This window comes from Liolophura sinensis, chromosome 4, assembly GCF_032854445.1.
Source record: "Liolophura sinensis isolate JHLJ2023 chromosome 4, CUHK_Ljap_v2, whole genome shotgun sequence".
Taxonomy (NCBI): Eukaryota; Metazoa; Mollusca; class Polyplacophora; order Chitonida; family Chitonidae; genus Liolophura; species Liolophura sinensis.
Genome location: NC_088298.1, coordinates 23,864,423 through 23,877,422, shown reverse-complemented (window position 1 = coordinate 23,877,422; position 13,000 = coordinate 23,864,423). Strand labels below are relative to the sequence as shown.

Sequence of the window (13,000 nt, the reverse complement as noted above, 5' to 3'; positions counted from 1 at the left end):
TTGCAAGCAGTAATGGCGACAGTAGAACAGAATGTGAAGCTTGAAACATCTTAACTTGTGTTTGGGGCAAAAATTCACAAAAGCGTCATGGCTGATATGAATATAGACGCGTCCAAGCTCCCGGGAGATATTCGGGAAAAGCTAGCCGAGCTGGATTTGGAGCTTTCGGAGGGTAAGTCTGGAAAATTTTTCTTTTATTGACAGAAGCGATGTGTGAAAAAATAAGCCGAGTTGAAAACAGAGATAGGACTCAAAATGATGGCTGTCTGGTTCGAGAATGACATTTGTTATCGCCAGACGACTCGAGTCAATTTTGAATTGCCGAGAACATTTGTCTCTTTTTTTTTCTTTATTGCACAGATTTTTGCATGTTAATTGCGTGGGATTGCGCAAGCTTAATTTATGTGTTTGCTTGATAGTTCGTTTTGAGCACTGAGTTTTAGTGCGGACGAAATACACGTCCTGCACACATGCTGTGTAGTTTATTTTCCACTTCGGAAGCGGATCATCACGTCAGTTTACCTCAGCGACAAAAGCTGCCCATCCTCACATCCTTTTGTGACTGGACACCCTGAATCATCTAGATATCCAAAGCTTTGTTGTAAGCCTGAACAGGAGACCTGTTAATCAGTGACATGTTGTTTTGAGTACATGAGAAACCATAAATCTCACATGTCATTTGACAAGCAGACCCTGTACACTGTAGTTTTACTGATTTTAAAGTATCAGGCTATATATATATATTTATATATATATATATATATATGTATATATATATATATATATATATTTATTTATTTATTTATTTATTTATCCTTCCTGCATACAGCTCAGTTGGTTAGCACACTAGCGCAGCGTAATGACCCAGGAGTCGCTGTGAGTTCAAGTCTAGCTCATGCTGGCTTCCTATCCGGCCGTACATGGGAAGGTCTGGCAGCAACCTGCAGATGGTCGTGGGTTTCCCCGCGGGCTCTGCCCGTTTTTCCTCCCACCATGATGCTGGATACTACTACTGTTATGTTTTTAATTATAACATCATTTTCGTAATAAAAGAATCATTTGGATTTTGGCTAGGTCAGGGTCGCCAGTTGTAACAGCTTCTAGGTCAGGGTCGCCAGTTGTAACAGCTTCTAGGTCAGGGTCGCCAGTTGTAACAGCTTCTAGGTCAGGGTCGCCAGTTGTAACAGCTTTTCTATCAGCATCCCCCCTCTTTTACAGGAGAGATAAATAATATGAGGCAGATAAAATATGACATTTGTGACTATAAATAAAGGTTTTTTAAAAACTGTGCTAGTTTTTCCAGTGTGCATATCAACACTCATACATTCTTGAAATGAACAGTTTTTGCAGGCGGTCAACAGAAATAACCCAGGAAAACAGAATTTCTTTGCTGATAATTGTTAACCCATTTTAACCTGACACCACTATATTATGCAGAAGAAGGAAAATGGACCTTGGCTCAGTATCTTTAGCATCTGAGACTCCTGACCTGGCGATAATTGGTAAAACAGGATTAACACAAAACCTGACATTGTCGTGGCAGTAAATACATGTATATGTCAGGAAAGATAAGACTGGATTAAACTTTGGTAGCTTTTGACGATTAAAATATACATGTATGCTACATGGCACGTGGTAAAAGTTGAAAGGAATACATGCAAAAAGTAGAAACATGTACATGTACGTGTACATGTATGCTGTACATTTTGTACATGTACATGTACACGTATACATGTATTTATTGCAGCACGTTTATATCTCTAGGATAATGCCAATCGTGCGAAAACGGGCCTTACTGAAAAGTTTTTAAGGATGAAGGGTTAGATGGGTTGGGGCGCGATAATGTATTTGGGGTACATTGGGGGGTTATGTGAAGTGATGTATTGGAATGGGTGGGGCTAGGTTTCTAAGTTGTAAACAGAAGAGTCTCTGTCTCCATTGCCTTACACATGTGCACTTACTTGACTAGTACCGTATGTAGATGAACTAAAAAGTAGTTCTACTTGCTACCTGTGAGTGTACTTTTGTCTATGGTTGAGTGAGAGATGTCTTGCACGATCAGCTTTATGCATACACAGATCATGATTCTTTAACAAAAAAAAAAGGAATGTGAAAATGTGTTTCTGTTCGCTCTTGTGTAAAGGCTCCATGTAGATAAACCAGATATGTGAGCTGATTTGACATGATTAATACAGTATTTAGGTTTCACTGTGGATAAAAAAAGGAAAAAAAAAAATGCGAGGGAAGATTTACATACATGGACATGTATGTGGATAAGTCCAGATGCACTTAATATCTGAGTTCTTGTAGGTTTGTACATGTTTTGGGACAAAATGTATTTGTATGATCAGTATACTTAAATGTGTTGGGATGACATTAGACAGTGTACTGGTAGATGCTGAATATAAAAATTTTCTCATATACATACCTGTAGTGTACATTTTAGCACATAGGGAATGAAATCATGAGGTTATAATTAATAACATGCAGTGATGATAACACCAGGAAATGAAGAGTAATGTGACATCTTTGCAGCCACCTGGGACAACCTGGCTGGCGTGGTCTGTACACACAAATTTATAATATATACACTTACATGCACATCTCTATATATATGCTTTGACATGCCTAGGGTTTTGTACAGGGCTACATGCAGTCATGCCTGATACTTCCTGATTCCTAGCTGGCATTAATCACATTAGCTGGCTGAACCATCATTAGTGATTGTTGTTGATAGATTTATACATAAGCACATAAGTAGTCTATCACAGTAACTTATGCTTTCACATGATCAGTTCAGTTGATTGTTTGTAACCTGCTGATCGTAGTGGCTTTCCTTGGGCGCTGTCCGGTTTCCTCCCACCATAATGCTGGTCGTACAAGTGAAATATTCTTGAGTATGGCATAAAACACAAATCAAATAAATAAATAAATAAATTCAATTATTTATACATGTACTGTGTACACTAGGCGTAATGGTCAAATGTTGTCCAGTACTTACGTGTACCTTTTTGCACATCTTAGCTAGAAGGGCAAGAAGGAGCTTCTTAATTTGGTGCCCTACTGCACAATTTGGGCTAAAATGAAAAACATCGTTGAAATGTATATGTACACAAGTATGCAGTTGCATATAATTAAGAAATTGATACAGAACATATTGTGTCAACATTTTCATCTTGAAAGTATTTTTTTTTTCATTTATGTTGTGTTAATGTTTTTTATGGCATTGGGGTAAATGTTGGTGTCCATTATTGCATTTGACCGTACATGTGTATGTTAGTGTACAGGAAGCAGGTGATTGACCTGGCTGTTCTCGCTACTGCACTTCCTCCCTAACAGAGATTACATAGTGTGACTGTGCTCTCACAGGATGAAGATAAGCAAAGGGGTTCATGTGTAAAACTGAATAGATGTAAATAAACAAAACTTCATCGAACACATGGTACATGTACTATCCTGATATCTTCATATCTGTCGGGTTACATCATTTCACAGCGTAAGTCAACATACGTGTACATGTATGACTGGAAATTAGAATTTCTGTTTGCTTTTATGCCCTCTGAAGGAAGGTAGTGGAAGACTCATTGTATTTTTAAACTATTCTAGTCGGGTAGTTTTGCTGCCTCACTAGAATAATACCTCCCAGTAAACTTGAAAGAATACGAGGGGTAGAGACAGCACCCATGGGTACATTGTAAGAAGATCTGTGTATTCTGCACTAATTAGCAGCACATGTCTATTGACATTCATTAATACATGTACTGTACATGTGTATGTAGGTTGGCTAGTAATAGTGCTGCCTCACTGAATTGCCATGGTTAAGACATCAGGCTTGACACCCAAACCAGTCACACAGTACAGAATATATTACCACTGGGATGACCTGTTTTATGTTTATCCAGTGTGCCACACAGAATTAAGCCTGAGCCCCTCCAGTGTTTCTAGGGAAGAATTGAAATTAAACAGCTTTGTAGTCTCTATCCGTTGGTGTTTGATTTATACATGTATCTATACCCATATGATGTAAAAAAATAGGTTTGTTGCTTTTCTTTCAAACGTCCCTACCTATTGCAAAACACATGTACATCAGCAGTACATGTAGACAAGTAAAGGATAGCGTGCCGAAAGGGCCCATAAATTTCAGCATTTGGATTTGACTATTTTTTTTGGCCAGTGTTTCACGTGTGAATCGAATTCAGTTCCTTTGAGATGGAGCCTATCAGATTTCTTTTTACATTTGTATTGTACATGTTTACTGCTGGCATTAAGTTAACTAGACCTGTTGTTCAGGAAAATTACAATTGTGTCTCAAGTAGTTTATTGTTTATGAGCATCATAAATGAAAGTCTTGGGATTGTAGTACATGATATGTCTTGGTTGAGATAATACAACCTGATACATGTTCACATATCTAATACAACCTGATACATGTACATGTATCTAATACACCCTGATACATGTACACGTTTCTAATACACCCTGATACATGTACACATATCTAATACAACCTGATACATGTGCATGTATCTAATACAACCTGATACAAGTGCAGATATCTAATACACCCTGATACATGTACACGTTTCTAATACAACCTGATACATGTACACATATCTAATACAACCTGATACATGTACAAATATCTAATACAGCCTGATACATGTACACATATCTAATACAACCTGATACATGTGCATGTTTCTAATACAACCTGATACATGTACAAATATCTAATACAGCCTTATACATGTACACATATCTAATACAACCTGATACAAGTGCATGTTTCTAATACAACCTGATACATGTGCAAGTATCTAATACAACCTGATACATGTACATGTATCAAATACAACCTGATACATGTACAAATATCTAATACAGCCTGATACATGTACACATATCTAATACAACCTGATACAAGTGCATGTTTCTAATACAACCTGATACATGTGCAAGTATCTAATACAACCTGATACATGTACACATATCTAATACAACCTGATACATGTGCATGTATCTAATACAACCTGATACATGTGCATGTATCTAATACAACCTGATACAGGTGCATGTTTCTAATACAACCTGATACATGTGCAAGTATCTAATTCAACCTGATACATGTACACATATCTAATACAACCTGATACATGTGCAAGTATCTAATTCAACCTGATACATGTACACATATCTAATACAACCTGATACAGGTGCATGTTTCTAATACAACCTGATACATGTGCAAGTATCTAATACAACCTGATACATGTACACATATCTAATACAACCTGATACATGTGCATGTATCTAATACAACCTGATACATGTGCATGTATCTAATACAACCTGATACAGGTGCATGTTTCTAATACAACCTGATACATGTGCAAGTATCTAATTCAACCTGATACATGTAGCTAATGAATCTCAGGAGGCAACACTGAGCAGAAGTCATTCATGTGTGTATGTGAGAGACTCTAAAAAAGGTAGAAGTAGTTTTATTTTGATATTGGCTTACATACATGTATGATGCTGTGTTTCTCCTCCTTGTCTAATGCATGTGAAATTTTTCCGCTTTGGCGGTCGAAAGCACATTCATGCTTACTGCTCCTCAAAATGAGCTGCGTTAATAGCAGTGTTATTGGCCCCAGGATAGTGTTAATAGGGCTGACATCCAGTGTTAATGACACCAGGATGCAGTGTTATTGGCCCCAGGATAGTGTTCATAGGGCTGGCTTCCAGTGTTATTGACCCCAGGTTAGTGTTCATAGGGCCGGCATCCAGTGTTATTGACCCCATGATAGTGTTCATAGGGCTGGCTTCCAGTGTTAATGACACCAGGATGCAGTGTTCATGAGGCTGGCATCCAGTGTTATTGACCCCATGGTAGTGTTCATAGGGCTGGCATCCAGTGTTATTGACCCCATGATAGTGTTCATAGGGCTGGCGTCCAGTGTTAATGACCCCAGGATCCAGTGTTCATGACACCAGGGTGCAGTGTTTATGGTGTAATTTATTTATTTATTTGATTGGTTTTTTATGCCGTACTCAAGAATATTTCACTTATACGACGGCTACCAGCATTATGGTGGGTGGAAACCAGGCAGAGCCCGGGGGAAACCCACAGCCATCAGCAGGTTGCTGGCAGAACTTCCCACGTACGGCCGGAGAGGAAGCCAGCATGAGCTGGACTTGAACTCACAGCGACCGCATTGGTGAGAGACTCCCAGCACTAGCGCGCTAACTAACTGAGCCACAGAGGCCCCGCATTGGGTAAAAGGTGGGTGCATGTGCAGCCTTAATTTTGATCCCTTTACATGTCATGCTGACTCACATCTGACTAACATTTGACTAAAAGAGACTAAGGTATATACATGTATATGCTGAATGGCAGTAATAAAACATGTATGTTTTTTTTTTTTTTGGGCAGGGAGGGATTTTTGGTCAGTTACAGTATACTACATTATCCCTTGTCTTCAGCTATCCTCTTGTATCTCCTAGTCTTCCCCAGTCTCCCCCACTCTCATACCCCTCACTGTCAAACTCTTCCCAACAACTACATGTACCAGTATGAGTCACCCTGTGTAGACATGAACCTCTCTCAACCTTTCCTGTTAACACTGCTGAAAACACTTAGCCCTTTCCCTATCTAAAATTCATTGTGACAGTTTTTCTTTGTTTTGATGTTACTGGTGTAAGGATGCATAATTAATGACACCAAGATGCATTGTTAATGATACCAGAATGCATTATGACACCAGGATGCATGTTTAATAACACTATGATGCATGTTTAATGACACCAGGATGCAGTGTTAATGGCACCAGGATGCAGTGTTAATGGCACTAGGATGCAGTGTTAATGGCATACGAATGTAATGTTTATGGTGTGAGGATGTAGTGCTAATGGTGTAAGGATGTGGTGCTAATGGGACTAGGGTGCTGTATTAATGACACAAGGATGCAGTATTAATGGGACCAGGATGCAGTGTGGATGGTACAAGGATGTAGTGTTAATGACACCAGGATGCAGTGTCAGTGGCACCTGGGATGCAATGTGAATGAAATGAGGGTTCAGCTTTCATGAAATGAGCATGAATTGATAATGACCATGTACCTCAATAGATGTAACTTAAAATTGCTCTGTTGTATGACAAAGTGCCTACCTAAGCCAGTTGCCCCCTTTGTTAAAATAGTGTGTGGTCAATGGAACAAGCAGCATGGCCTAGCTGAGACGGCTGTTTTCTAAGTTTATTTGTATCTCAGATACACAAGGGTTTAAAAGCCTACATACAGGTACATGCATGTACATGGACAGAGTGTACAAAGCATACATGTATAGTGAGCTGTTTACATTATGCATACAGTATATGGATGTGCTTTTACCCCATGAAAACAATCATGCCTTATGTAATTAGTTGGGCATGTCACGCTGTACAAGGACAACATGCCAGAGACAAGTGAACAAAGCCTCCCATTCTGTTCTCAATGTTACTGATGTCTAGTGTAATGGCAGAGGCTACATTAATATTTTCCATATTCTTAATGGTTTATTTCATTGAAATGTAGTTTTATATGGGTATAAAATAATCGTGGGATGCAATTGTTAACATATTTTATAAATTGCTTTGATGATGACAGTTAGGACATGTAGGGCCATATCTAGAATCACTTTGGTTCTGAATAACGTTTGGGCTCCCAAAACTGTTTGCCGCCCAGACTGAACAAGCTGAATTAAAACTATTAAATGAATTAAACAAGAATATGATGGTATACCAATTAAAAAAGTTTTCCTGTAAATTTCTTTGATTCACAGACTTCTAAACTCTGGGAATAAACAGAGTTGTTTTGTTTTTACTCTGTGTTATAAACTCATTTTGAGTTGCATTTTAAAATTTCTTAAAAACGGCACCATTAAAGTTTATGATCAGAACCTTTAATGCTTCGGGAGCGATAGATCCAGGGTCAATCCTGGGTCGAGTCACAACTAAGATTTTAAAAGAGGAAGTTATAACTTCCTCGCTTGGCGTTCAGCATGAAGGGGATAGTGGAACAACTGGTTGAACTGTATCAGTATAATGGCTCAGGTGGAGCGGCTTACTTGCCTTCGGTAAGGCGTCTCAGTGAAGAAGTGCAAGAGCAGTGGAAATCCGCCCTGCAACAAGGCTGCACATTACATGCACTTTAGGAATTCCTTCCTTATCATATGACTGAAAAGGTACGACATAAATATATTCTGACTGAACAATGCTACACGCTACATAATACATATAGACACATATTACATGTACCCCAATTCTTCAACCTTTTTGCATATGAAAGAGCAACTTTCAGTGCAATTTATGCACATTTTCAACATGATTTTGGAGATGAAACCACATTGGTTGGATTAACCATTGTCAGGGCTTCACAAAAAGTATACTTTTATCAGTCTACACCGAATAATGTCTTCAGAATATACTTGAATAAACACCGTGCAAACATGCAAAAACTAAAAGGCACCCTACATATGTACATGTACACATACATTACATGTAAGCCTACAGGATTTGACTCATCATTTTATGCATGACTGGAGGTGTTCATTTAGCTACATTCTGAGAGTGTTAGAGTCCACTTTTATTTATTGATTTATTTATTTCTTTGATTGGTGTTTTACGCCATACTCAAGAATATTTCTCTTATACGACGATGACCAGCATTATGGTGGGAGAAAACCGGACAATGCTCGTGGGAAACCCACTACCTTCCGCAGGTTGCTGACAGACCTTCGCACGTACGGCCGGAGTGCACTTTTAAAAAGTTGTTTTAAGGGTTGTTTTAAATGTATATATGCACATGAAGGATGATATATACCACTGGAAAAATGTTAGTTTTAGCAGCAGAGGTAATCTTAACAGGCTATGGCATCTACAACATACTGTAATTCTTCAACCTTTTCAACCACCTCTGCGACCAGTATTTTGAAACATTCTGAGAGAACCATGGGTTGTAGAAAAATACTTGGCACAGTCTTATGAAGCTCCCACCTTTAATGACACACAAAATCATTTTTAGAATCATTTTCATAATAATTGTATGCATAAATTCCACTGAAAAAAGTGCTTTAGTGAAAAGGTGGAAGATTTAGCGTAATTAAAGCAAATTAGGTGCTGAACATGCAATTCTTCTGCCACCAATTTAATTGAAGACTGAAGATTGGCAGTGTAAACAGTATAAGCAAGTTGCCAACAGACTGCCTTTGTAGCCAACAGATTGCTTCAGTAATATTTAGCTTTTTCCATCACCACACCTTAGGCATGTAGAGAACACAGCCACACTTAACTCCCTGTAATGGCAGAGAAAGATGAGAAATCAGGCAAATGTTTGTGCCTGTAATGTTTCCAAAAGCAAGAGGTTTATACAATGTAATTCTGCATGTATCTCACAGAAGTCGTCAAGTAGCACAAATAAATCTGTGCTGCTTTACAAAAAGCCAATGCCTCAATTCTCATCTCTTCACAGAAAACCAGTTTACAGTCTATTCACATCCAACTGTGATTTCAGACACTGTTACGTAACCACTGCATCTTCATAATGACATTTCACGTTTTTTTGGTTGGGGGGGGGGGGGGGGAAGGGGGGAGAGGCACTTCCGCAGAATTTGAGCAGAAGACGCCTGATTGGACAGAGAAAAAAAAACACACATGGCCAATCCACTTGATTACCAATCACATAACATTAATTGGTAGTAATTCTGGGAGAAACTAAGAAGACAAGAAAAAAGCAGGATGAGATAATAAAGCTGCTGTTTGTTGCTCTACCACCATGATCTGCTCGACAAATGAATGTTTATGTGTTTGTCTCACCAGACCACTGGCATATGTTTCTTTCTATTATCAAGACAAAGGACTTGGCAAGTGCTTAAATATAAATATCAGGCATATATGCATAACATTTGCTTTTCTTTATATTTGACATGCGTCGAATGGAATTCACGGAGACAAGTACACATGTACATATAGACGTAATGTTTAAATATATATGTACATGTATGTAAACAATGAGGAATGCTGGCAAAATGAAATGTGTGCAAAGTAGGGTGTGAATTATTAAAATTTACAGGCCACATTCTACAGGTAGACTACCACAAAGCCAATTTTGAATCTGTAAGCCAGTTTTGATTCAGGAAGCCAGTTTTGACTCTATAAGCCAGTTTTGACTCTAAGCCAGTTTTGATTCAGGAAGCCAGTTTTGACTCTGTAAGCCAGTTTTGATTCAGGAAGCCAGTTTTGACTCTGTGAGGCATGCAAATCTTGAAACGCAACTTAAACACGTACAGTGTATGTTGAGGAATCAAAGAAATAAATCAGAACGTTCTTCTTTCATATGCGAAAAGGTTGAGGAATTAAGGTAATGGGGTCAAAAAGGTAAAGATGCAATATCACAGTTTAATAAATATGCAAACCTTGCTCACACTTCAGTGCACACTGAATATGTGTACATGGATAGTATGGAACATTGTGCCTAACATTTAGTACATGCACTTAGAGCTATAATATTTTTATCCTGGAGCGATCACAAGTTTTAGGAAGTGGTACAATTCATAAATAGTTCAATCTAATATTGCAAGCTCCAGACAGTTTGGAATTTTTACCCAAACTTGTGATGATGATGACAGTAAAAGTGTGAAAATGCCAACTATAAGTGTCGAATCTTTTCTTATACATTTTTCCCTCCAGTCTCAAACTGGCTCCAAACTACATGTACATAGACTGTCTACCATAGACCTTCGTATAAGACTTAGTGTATGGATCCACTAGGTAGCCATGTTGAAAGGTTAGGTTAAACTGCTGTATGGTTCCAAACTGTTACATCTGTTGTAAACCTTCTAATAAAACTCAGTGTGTGAAAACTGCTATATGGCTCCAAATTGTTAAATCTAGCGTAAACCTTCTAATAAAACTCAGTGTATGAATCCACTTGGTAGCCATGTTAAAAGGTATAAGTGAAAACCTACATGTTTATTGCTCCAATCTGTTATACATGCATCCACCATAAACCTTCTAATAAAACTCAGTGTATGAATCCACTTGGTAGCCATGTTAAAAGGTATAAGTGAAACCCTACATGTTTATTGCTCCAATCTGTTATACATGCATCCACCGTAAACCTTCTAATAAAACTCAGTGTATGAATCCACTTGGTAGCCATGTTAAAAGGTATAAGTGAAACCCTACATGTTTATTGCTCCAATCTGTTATACATGCATCCACCATAAACCTTCTAATAAAACTCAGTGTATGAATCCACTTGGTAGCCATGTTAAAAGGTATAAGTGAAACCCTACATGTTTATTGCTCCAATCTGTTATACATGCATCCACCGTAAACCTTCTAATAAAACTCAGTGTATGAATCCACTTGGTAGCCATGTTAAAAGGTATAAGTGAAACCCTACATGTTTATTGCTCCAATCTGTTATACATGCATCCACCATAAACCTTCTAATAAAACTCAGTGTATGAATCCACTTGGTAGCCATGTTAAAAGGTATAAGTGAAACCCTACATGTTTATTGCTCCAATCTGTTATACATGCATGCACCGTAAACCTTCTAATAAAACTCAGTGTATGAATCCACTTGGTAGCCATGTTAAAAGGTATAAGTGAAACCCTACATGTTTATTGCTCCAATCTGTTATACATGCATGCACCGTAAACCTTCTAATAAAACTCAATGTACAAGTATGATGAGGAGCTTGATAGCCTTGTTCCTCCAGCCATAATGCTGGCCGACGTCATGTAATTGAAAATATTCTTGAGTACAGCACAAAACACCAATCCAATAAATAATTATAGCCATTTTAAGACTGCTGTTGGCAAAACTTGAACATGAACGCTGAAGTCACCAAAGAAACTGTTAAGCAGAATCCTAAGGCAGTGCAGAAAGTCATGTCTGCGCATCCATTACACTTACATGTATAATGCGTCATTTGTCTACAGGTCAGTTTAGTTCACATTGGTGATCAAAACAAAGAAAATCTGTCACACTGAATTTTAGATAGGGAAAGGGGTAAGTGTTTTCAGCAGTGTTAACAGGAAAGATTGAGAGAGGTTCATGTCTACACAGGGTGACTCATACTGGTACATGTAGATGTTGGGAAGAGTTTGACAGTGAGGGGTAGGAGAGTGGGGGAGACTTGGAGATACAATAGGATAGCTGAAGACAAGGGATAATGTAGTATACTGTAATTGACCTAAAAATCCCTCCCTGCCAAAAAGGGGTGAGGGGTAGGAGATTGGGGGAGACTAGGAGATACAAGAGGATAACTGAAGACAAGGGATAATGTAGTATACTGTAATTGACCTAGAAATCCCTCCCTGCCAAAAAGGGATGAGGGGTAGGAGAGTGGGGGAGACTAGGGGAGACTAGGGGATATAAGAGGATAGCTGAAGACAAGGGATAATGTAGTATACTGTAATTGACCTAGAAATCCCTCCCTGCCAAAAAGGGATGAGGGGTAGGAGACTGGGGGAGACAATAGAAAAGCTGAAGACATGGGATAATGAAATATACTGTAATTGACCTAAAAATCCCTCCCTGCCAAAAAGGGGTGAGGGGTAGGGGACTGGGGGACACAAGAGAAAAGCTGATGACAAGGGATAATGAAATATACTGTAATTGATCTAAAAATCCCTCCCTGCCAAAAAGGGGTGAGGGGTAGGAGAGTGGGGGAGACTAGGAGATACAAGAGGATAGCTGAAGATAAGGGATAATGTAGTATACTGCAATTGACCTAAAAATCCCTCCCTGCCCCCCCCCCCCCCCCCAAAAAAAAACCATATATGTTTTATTACCGCCATCCAGTATATACATGTAGATACCTTAGTCTGTTTTAGTCAGATGTTAGTCAGATGTGAGTCAGCATGACATGTAAAGGGATCAAAATTAACGCTGCACATGCACCCATCCTTTACCCACCCTCCGTGGCTCAGTAGGTTAGCTCGTTAGTGCAG

General features: G+C 38.7%; 1 protein-coding gene across 1 annotated transcript in view; it reads left to right on the top strand.

Annotated features, from left to right (window-relative positions):
• The first annotated feature begins 6 nt into the window (after positions 1 to 6).
• LOC135464785 (disco-interacting protein 2 homolog C-like) overlaps positions 7 to 13,000 on the top strand; it is a 139,431-nt gene continuing 126,437 nt past the window's right edge. The window contains 1 exon segment of the mRNA XM_064742332.1: positions 7 to 172. Within this exon segment, the coding sequence (XP_064598402.1) occupies positions 88 to 172 (85 nt within the window). The 5' untranslated portion in view covers positions 7 to 87.